Source organism: Berghia stephanieae, chromosome 3, assembly GCF_034508935.2.
Source record: "Berghia stephanieae isolate SIO BIC M18660-M18661 chromosome 3, UCSD_Bste_1.3, whole genome shotgun sequence".
NCBI lineage: Eukaryota > Metazoa > Mollusca > Gastropoda > Nudibranchia > Aeolidiidae > Berghia > Berghia stephanieae.
In genome coordinates this window covers 24,008,188-24,018,246 of record NC_088362.1, presented here as the reverse complement: position 1 = coordinate 24,018,246, position 10,059 = coordinate 24,008,188, and the positions used below count along the sequence as shown (strand labels likewise).

General features: G+C 34.5%; 1 protein-coding gene across 1 annotated transcript in view; it reads left to right on the top strand.

Annotated features, from left to right (window-relative positions):
* Positions 1 to 10,059, top strand: part of LOC144967393 (small subunit processome component 20 homolog) — a 75,077-nt gene that overhangs the window by 258 nt on the left and 64,760 nt on the right. Inside the window, exons 2-9 of the mRNA XM_078904535.1 lie at positions 2,188 to 2,265; positions 2,612 to 2,678; positions 2,912 to 2,973; positions 3,559 to 3,629; positions 5,025 to 5,219; positions 6,821 to 6,905; positions 8,423 to 8,482; positions 9,671 to 9,748. Coding sequence (XP_078760661.1) covers positions 2,188 to 2,265; positions 2,612 to 2,678; positions 2,912 to 2,973; positions 3,559 to 3,629; positions 5,025 to 5,219; positions 6,821 to 6,905; positions 8,423 to 8,482; positions 9,671 to 9,748 — 696 coding nt within the window. The remainder of the gene's footprint in view (positions 1 to 2,187; positions 2,266 to 2,611; positions 2,679 to 2,911; positions 2,974 to 3,558; positions 3,630 to 5,024; positions 5,220 to 6,820; positions 6,906 to 8,422; positions 8,483 to 9,670; positions 9,749 to 10,059) is intronic.

Here is a 10,059-nt window from a genome sequence, read left to right as displayed (position 1 = left end):
CTTTCGTTTTTTCTCAGAATGAAAAGGGGTGCATTTTTAATTCAGAAAAGTGAGTGGAGCAGGCACTTATGTTGATAATAACAATAAATGAAGTGAGTAGGACAGTGCCAGAAGACAACAGAGAATAAAACTTCATGGCGGCGATGGGGTCTCGAACCAGCGACCCTACTACTTATAATTCTAATGGCCTGGCCGGGGAGATCGTGACTCGACTCTTCTACTTCTTATTTTATTAGTATTAAGTAATTAGCTATCCACGACCCCCCCCCCTCGAAAAAAAAAGAACATTCGCTTCAAACAGTCTAACTAGAGCCTCACGATTCTAATGACTAATGATGCTCCCAAATAGCCCCTAGCCCTAGAGTCCTAGAGGAATCAGAATACGAAAACAAAAACCGGCAAAAAGCGGAATCAACTTATGACTATGTCATGTTTTGCTGTATATAATGTAATAGACAATCCAGAATACTCTGATAAAACAATATAGAATGTGTAAAAATTTGCAGAAATGTTAGAGACTAAAAGTCTAAAAGGGGGTCAAATAATAATAGAGGACACAGGCCCAAACAGTCTCACTCAGAGCACAGCATTGCATGAATGTAACCTTGACCCCCCCCCCCCCCTCACACACACACACAACACAGAGCCAAGCAAACACACGCGAATACCAGTACACAGACACACACACAAACTGCCAAAATTAAATGGCAGTGTCAGTGTCTACGTACAGGTGAACTGGGCACCTAGCCTCAGGCTCAGGATCTACGTACACCGTAACTCCGGTAACTGGTTTGTTGCTGCAATACAAGCAGTGGATGTGCCTCGCTCTTTGTGTGTGTGTGTTATTTTAAAAAATCAAACAATACAATTTAACCCATAAAAAGTGAGATTCATTATTACTTTAACCTAACACCAGATCTTAGTCTTAATGTTATCATTAAAAGAAAGACAAGCTATGCGATTATAGCTTAATTGGTGGAAACGATTTATTTTGCATTAACAATAGGGTAACTATTATCTGGATGAAAAAAAAAAAATCAGCGTTGAGGTTAAAATTGCACGAATCACATATCGTAAAAACACCCCTCTTTGATCTACGTCATCAGGCGACCCTTCTTTCATTTTCTCCAATACCCCCCCCCCCCCCCTCTCTCTCTCTCTCTCTCTTTCTTGTCATAGTGTCATCCCTTCCACTTCGCATCTCACGGTGAAATGAAAACTTGCAAATACATGTAGGATTTGTCTCTCACTAGGCCTAGGCTAATGGATTAAAAACCAAGATATCGGGTAGTGCGTGTCTAATACCAAACTATAGATTCTCTGTTTGGCCAATTTAATCAGGCAATTGGCATTCTGGCAGCCCAGCTCCTGCTTACGTTCTGCCTGTAACACACACGCATACACACATAAACAAACACAAGGGGGGGGGGAATAGGAGTAGGAATGAAAGAAATCAAGGTCATAAGTTACTGTGCACCAAGCTCAATACCACCTTTGCTCCTCCCTCCCAAAGCGCGGTACAAGGTTACCGTGTACGTAGATCCTGGTGCTAGGTGCCCTGTTACCGTGTACGTAGACACTCCGAAATTAAATAATTAAATAGGGAGAGTAGCCAACTGCACTCAATAATACTCCCAATTGGAGCCAATAAATGATAATTTGATTTCATAAACCAACTACCAATGCCTGTCATTTTCTTTTTGCTTTACAGCTTCTTCCCGAGACATTTAGGGGAATGAAATCTGTTGCCAGGTCCCATCATTAACAGCATTTATCAGAAGATTGGTCTAAGATGACCACATGGTTTCCTTTTGCTATTGTTACAAATTTGCAGTCATGGATCCTAAGGCCTTTTGTGGGACAGCGTGGCTCAGCGGTACGGTCTTTGCTTCTTACCCAAAAGGTACAGAGTTCAATCACCTGCTGAGCTGTGTGGCCTTGAGCAAGTCACCTCGTCCTAGCTCACTTTGCAGCTGATGCCTGGGATATTCCAGTCTTCCCTGTGAATAGACCCTAAAGACAAATTTCCGCATGGGGATGAATAAAGGAAATTTATTTTATTATTTATTTTTAATTTTTAATTTTGAATCTTATAAATTCAGGTACTGATCAGTCTATACAAGTTTGGGTAGAAAATGCTTACATTGATAGGTGGATTTTAATGTTTTCTCAACTTTGACCTTTCAGTTTGTGTCTTTCAATGATCGAATCTCCCAGATCACAATTGATGTGATTCATCGCATTCGGAGGGTAGAAGATGATCCGGTAAGTTGCCAGTTTGTGATTGTTATCCTGTAGAGTAGATTTCAATTGTTATTTAACCTTCTTGTTATTGTTATCTTGTAGATTTCAATTAAAATACATATAACATACTTGAAGATAAATGAATGTTTTAGAATTCACACTGTGTTGTTGATGTTGAGAGAGATTGTTTTTCTGGAATGTATATCAATTGGCAGATGTAGGGTTTTTAGTCCAAAACGATCTGTGTTAGATATTTTGTTCTTATTTTTAAAACTGTTATATAGATTATTTTTTTTTCTGTTCAAGTTTTTTATATTTGACGATGTTTTTAAAAATGTTCATTTTTGTCTCTAATTTTTATTTCAAGCTTCGTGGTACCTATTTTGGTGAATGTTTGAATAAATGGACTGCTCTCGACCTCACAGATCAATTTAGTAAGTAAAAAAAAAATCAACCAACAACTTTAAATATGATAATTTGATTTCACCAACCAACAACTATAAATGATAATTTGATTTCATCAACCAACAACTTTATAAATGATAATTTGATTTTATCACCGAAAAACTATAAATGATAATTTGATTTCATCAACCAACACCTATAAATAATAATTTGATTTCATCAACCAACTACCAATGCGTGTCATTTTCTTTTTACTTTACAGCTACTTTCCGGCAAGAGATATCAGATCAAGTCCAGTCGTATGAGCAGCTTGTACATCATAAAGTAAGCATAGAGGGTTTTATTCTCTCTTCCACATCCAGTCATCCATTTTTTTTTGTGTGTGTGTCTACGAATGTTTTCTTCTTTTAGTGATTTATGTCAAATCAATTCCCTCTCTCAATGACTCTATCTCTGTCTATCTTATATCTATCTCCTCTCTTTCTTTCTCTCTCTCTCTCTTTCTTTTGAAGACAGTATCTTTCCAATTGTAATAATGTAATGATGTGCGAAGCACTTTAAGCACGTTTAGTGGATATTTCATAATAGCTCATGATTTAGTGTGCAAAACATCTTGCTAACTTTTTGTACCATACAAATTTTAGCTTGTATGCAATTTTTAAGATTTTCTGATTTTATTTTTCTTTCTTTCTTTTCTGTTTTTTTCTTTTTTCTATCTTTCTTTTTTTTTTTTTCTGTTCCTGCTCTTTTATCTTTCTTTCCTTCCTTTCTTTTTTTTTTCTTTTCTTTCTTTCTTTTTTTCTTGCTCTCTCTCTCTCGATCTTATTTTTCTTGCTTTCTTTCTTTCTTTCTTTAATTTTTCTTTTGTTTATTTTAATTGTTTTTATTTCTCTCTCTCTTCCTCTCCAGACAGAAATTGTGGCTGCACTTAAAAATCATTTAGCAGTTCCAAAGTCTTCAGCATTGCAAGCCCTGGAAGAGTATGTAGCAAATTTGTATATGAATTGGTTTCATCCATTTTCCTTTCGAGGTTTATGATTACAAAACTAGGTCTATACATCGTTTTGTTTTTTTTGTTTTTTTTCCAGAGGAAACCACATACATAGCTGCCAACTGTCCTGATGAAATGGGGACTGTCCCGATTTAACAATCTGAGAAAATCTTAAAGAAGAAAAATGTGACTGTTTTATGAGTATGGAAATATCCCTGGCATGTCCAGACCTAGGACAAGGCTCTTTACTCACATTCTCTCGCTGTACTCAGGTGTAAAATGAGTACCTGGCATTGCCTCTGTCCCAAAAAATTGTAATATCGTCTAACAGGCGTCATGTCCCGTCCTACATGTTACAGGTTGCTGTTGACCAGGGACCCCTTGTAAAGTGTTTTGAGCACGTTTAGTGGATATTGCGTTATATAAAAGCTCGATTAAAAAATTTTATTAAAAAAAAAATCTAGATCATATAATGTGATAGTCTGCTGTTATGCGTCATGACAATATTGTGTGTTAGGGTCCTCCCGTTTTAGCTCTTTGAAAAGTTGGTCGTTATGTAGATGTTTTCTGTATGAATTTAAACAGAAAAAGAAAGAAGTTGATGGAAGCTTGGCTTAAAACACAGAACCTCTTGGATGACAGTGCATGCTTTAACTACTCAGCCACTTTATCCCCCCAACCCGCTTCCCACTCATGGGTTTAAATGGTGCGGACAAAACCGTAATTTGAATTGAGCTAAATCACATGTATAATGGGTGTTAAATAATCACTTTAGTGTCATAGCAACTTTCTACATATGTCATTTTTTTCTCATATTGTAAAAAGTTGTGACTGGCAAAATTAGTTTTAAAAGGAAAAAAAATACTTAAGAATTTATAAAGCACAATATCCCAGAAAGTGCTCTAAGCGCTTTACAAAGAGACCCAATCCAACAACAGCTCTTAACCTGTAGAATTTTTTTCTCCAATAGAGACAATTCTGTAAACAGCCAGGTAATCCTTCTACACCTGAGTACGGTGAATGCGAGTAAAGGGCCTTTTTTTTAAATTCAACACTTGCTGTGCTGGTTACATTCAACAGTGCTGATGGTTTTCCTCGGATCCGCTGAAATCTGCGATTTTTTAGTCAGAAGAGGAATTTCTTCCGTTTAAAATATTACATTTCCCTCAATCAAGTGTACTGGCAGTGAGAGAATGTTTATGTTTGTTTGGGACAAATAGGTGCAGGTTTCCAACTCAGGAGTTAGCTAGACTATCAATGACGTTATCATCTGAATTGCTGTAATTGTAGGGGTTGATGCAGTAGAAATTAGGCTGAAAGGCAATCATTCTTCTTTTTCCCCTTTTTGTCACCGCCATTAATTTGTTTATTTTTTCAACCCCAGACTTCTTGTCCAGCTGGCCAGAGATCTCCAACAAGATTTCATTCCACATCTGCCAGAATTTTTCTCCCTTCTCGTGGCTAAACTCAAACAGGAGAGGGATGACCCAGAAGTATTGGAGAGTATTTTTCAGACCCTCGCCCTTTTGTTCCGAATGTTATGGAGATTTTTGGTGAAAGATTTCAAACAGCTCTTTGGGTAAGTTTGTCCTTTAAAAAGTGATACGAAGCTGCTAGATGTGGACTGTAAAATAAGCAAATATGAAGATAATAGCTTAAAAAAAGAACAGAATATCAAACATGGAGTGTTTTGGGCACAAATCCAGTCTTCAGCCAACAACAAAAAAAACCCCAATGAAAACACATTCCAGGCCTGTAAATCTTCCATCTATTGTCGGATTTCCGACAGTACGATTTTGCTCTATAAGTGCTAATGTTTAAGAAAAAAAAGATAATAGGAAAAATAAAATTCATAACGTCAAAGAACAGAACCAATAAAAAAGAAAATAAAAGACTTTTATTTCGTTCCTCGAAAAAATTAGATTTTATTCCGTTTCAAATGCCGACTTAAAATAAAAAAACAAAAGGAACTTTTTATTTGTCGCATCAAAGACAAAACAAAACTTGCCGTCTATCCGTTAGCTATAATATTATCATGCCACCTACACGCTCCGCTACTGTGCCACAGCCAGTGAGAGAGAGGTCGCGAAGTTCACACCTTCACACACACACACACACCTAGTCAGTAAATAACTCACGCACAGAAGTGTGTCGAACCGGACCGGAAGGTTTCTCTCTATTTTGCTACCGACACACATGCATATCTCCAGTTCTCATATCTTTTTCTCTATATTTTATTGGTTCCGTCCGGATGTGAGATGGAACAAAAATAATGCGAAATAATTATTTTTCTTCGAAATATATATTCTTCTTCGAAAGCTCTCACACGACCGCACCACCTCCTCTTCTTCGTCTTCTTCTTCTTCTTCTTCTTCTTCTTCTTCTTCTTCTTCTTCTTCTTCTTCTTCTTCTTCTTCTTCTTCTTCTTCTTCTTCTTCTTCTTCTTCTTCTTCTTCTTCTTCTTCGTCTTCTTCTTCTTCTTCTTCTTCTTCTTCTTCATCTATAAGAATTATTCCAAATAAACGAAAGAATCAGCGTAAACATTTAACACAAACAGTAGCGAAGATACGCAGCTTTCCGTGTCAAGCACGAGATACACATCCTTCAAAAGGGTAGGAATTGTTCTCTTCCTTTCATTTTGCAACTAACTCAGACCTGGGCCCTCAAATAATTGGGATTTTTTTTTTGGTACCATAAAATAAGGACCTCGTTATAAATAAGTAGGGGAAAGTGACATGATTTGACTAGTCAATTGACGTGTCATATCTGTGTTGTGTCCATATTTTTGTCCTGTTGTGTCTATTTTTGCATGTTCAAAAAGTTCCGACAATTTTTTCACCAACCATTTACAGGCCTGACATTCATTACTAAAAAATACCAAATTGTCGACAAAGAAATATTCAGGACATCCTCTCTGTATAGAATATTTCTGTCGTCGAACTGGTTTTTTAGTATTGTGTTTGTGTTTTCATTGCTCTTTTTGTTGTTGTTGGCTATTTAGTGCTTTGTTCTTTTTTTCAGCTGTTAAATTCATTTCTGTTCGTGACTTCCCGCTTAAACAGTAAACTTGGATTATTTAAGTCTTATAGTTGAAGCAGTTTTTTGTATTGTCTTCTTTATTTTTTTATTTTTAATGGTAAAAATATAAAAAAAAGTTTTGATTTCTTTCTTTCTCCACAGGTATTTTTCCCAACTGATTACGAATGACCAGAAGGATTATATCAAGGTTTTTGCAGCTGAAAGTTGTGCTTATTTACTTCGGAAGGTAAGACAGTGAAGTTATGGACATTGCAATGATTCGTGATGATGGTTCTCATCCATTGTCATAAATATCAATAGTTTCAAAGTTTATTCAAACTTAGGCTTTTGTCAATAATTCATACAATTTGATGACAACATACATGAAAGTGAAAAAAAAAAGGTAAATGGAACCAAAAAATAAAATGATATCATTAATAATAACCACAAAAAATACAACATTGGTAATACCACCAATATTTATAATAATAACAATAATAATGATAATGATAATAGTCATACAGGATGGAAGCTTCAATTTAATTAAAAGTTAAATGCTGTACTCTGGTGGTGGTGAAAAATTTCCTCCTTTTTTTGTAATCAATCATTCTCAGCCCTGGTTGATTCCATTGAAGTTTCTATTCCATTTGACGATTGTTATTTATTTCTTCAAACATCAAGCAGGCGACATTTTGCATTGCTCATCCATTGTCAAATTGTGTAAATATATCCCAGAGAAGCTGCCAAATAGTATATCTTCAAGCATAGAGCGAGATACATTGGCAGTCTTTTTCCCCACAGGCATCAGGCTTTTAAATTCAAGACTCATTTTAATTCTTTCAATACCCGTCTATTTCTTGTAAAAAATTGTTTTTTCTTCTTCGTTCGTTGTTGATACCAAAGACGATTGTATGAAATTCACTTGTATTTCTATATATCATACAATGCTTACTTATTATATATGAAATATCATTTATCTTTATGAATTAGATTAATAGTATAGGTGTAATGGGGAAGAAAAGTGTGCTGTCAAATAACTGGTTTCTTTCTCATTGGAAGTGTAAAACCACTCTTCTGGAGGACTGAATATACCTTGTGTAAATGATCTTTTGGTTTCATAGTGATGTCATCTTATTTTCTAGTCTGGATATATGCTTGTCATCAATTAAGATCATTCATCCTTACTCTTTTACGTCCTGTGTTTCTTAGAAGCTGTCTATACATCCTGCTACTAAAATAGTTATGCCACCTTATGATTCATTATGTAATCTATTCATTATTAGTGCTCCGGACATGTCTGGTTATATACACACTTCCTGAGATTTAGGAATCAAAAAGGTAGAAAGTGTGCATCATGCCTTTTCTTCCCTATTTTACCATTACTTTTATTTATATTTTATCAGCTCTATCCTTGTGTAAAATTATGTAAATACTTTTTATAATGCTTCGTTATTCATTTTTGTAACTCACGTTTGTAAATCCAATTTCCTTATTTATGAATAAAGTTTATTTATTTATAGATTAGTTTTGTTTCAATGCTTGTTGTGTTAATATATGATATTCACATTTCATTTTGTGCCATTAGTTTTTCCAAGAAATAAATATATATTTCCTCTCAAAATCACTCATTCTTCAAAACCATATTCCAATGTCTAGCAGTAATGTCAATGCTTGTGACTTTCTATAAAATGTGTGATGGTCAATGAAGTTTGTCCTCACGATTGATGTCTGATTCATATTTTGTCCATTTTATTTGTCTTTTAGGTCAAAAAGAAAAACGAACTCTTGAATTATCTCTTCAAAACACTCAAGTTGACACCAGAGGTAAGAAACTCATTAGAAATCATTTTTAACTTTTATTTTCTTTACATTGTGTAGGGAGAAATTCTCAATGTGTCGGTCAACCTACTCAGGCTACCAATTTTATGCCAAACAAGCATATTTGCACAGGGCTGCCAACTGTACACCAAAGAGGCATAATTGTAATGTTTTTTAACTTTTGAAAGATTGTAAATGTTTATGCGACTCAAGTCTTAACATTTTAAAGTAATGTTTATTTTAATTCTTTTTTTTTTTCATAAAGGTTTATTGGCAGTATCCATGTTTCATGAAAGATTTTAACAATTAATTGTTTGATTTAAATGGTTTGTTTTTATTGTTTATTAATTTTATTTTCAAATATTCTTGACGTTTCTGAAGATTTCCCCCCACAAAAACCTGTTACAAGAATTATTTATGTCCACTCCAATTTTACCTGACAGCAGGGAGTGAGATGACTGATTTTCAATTTGGACTTTTTTACTCCAAATCTTACTTTTTTTGACAAGCAATTTTACGCTTTTTCTTGTGTTGAGGTTGGCAGCCCTGCCCATCATTACAAACAGTAAATAGACAAGGCTTCATTGGATCGATGATTGATACCAGATAAATTGTGCGTCTACAATTAGGTTCACTATTTATTAGGGAATGCAGTTGACTTTAAGCCAACTGTTTATATTGTAAGTGTAGGTGGTGTACGCCAATGAAATTTCAATCAGTGTTTATTATTTGTAGATATTTATAAATGCTCTGAATTTCCCCCATTGTTGATGAATAATTTTTAGATGGGTGACATGATGGTGTAGTGATAAATTAATCACCTGTAGACCATAAGGTCGGAGTTAAAATTCAACTAAAGACATTTGTAATTGTCTATTACATTACCTGAGATATTATGTAATGTAATGGGAAATTTATATAGCACCATTATCTATTTCCAATGCTCAATAGTGCTTCACAATGGCAATAAGAAATAATATGTAAACAAATCAATAAATACATACACACACACACACACAACTACAACATATTATTATATATATATATATATATATATATATATTATATATATATATATATAATATATATATATATATATATATATATATATATATATATATATATATTTTAATGCATGCACATAAACACTCACAAACATATACACACATAACTTTTTCCTATTGTGTATTTCAGTTGGCGGATGGAGTGGGATTGCTTCTCTTTGAAATGTTGAAGGGAGTCCGTGGTCATTTTCATACCACTGGCATTGAGGTTTGTACGGCTGCTCAATCAGGCAGACCTGCCTACTTGAAACTTTATAAATTCATAGTTTTTAGGAGACAGAAATAGAAGTCGCTTTACCCTCACAGTGATTAAATAACAATTCAAAATCTTTAAAATTATTTAGTGTGACATCAACTTTCATTTTCAATAAGTCTTAATGACTTGGAGATGCTCATGGAGATCTGAAATTTGAGCCAAAATTTAGTAATTCTATGAATTATTTGTAATAGTAGGCCGGTCTGGTCTGATAACGGCTTTTGTTTTTTTAAAGAGATTAAAATTGTCATCTTTTTTTATCT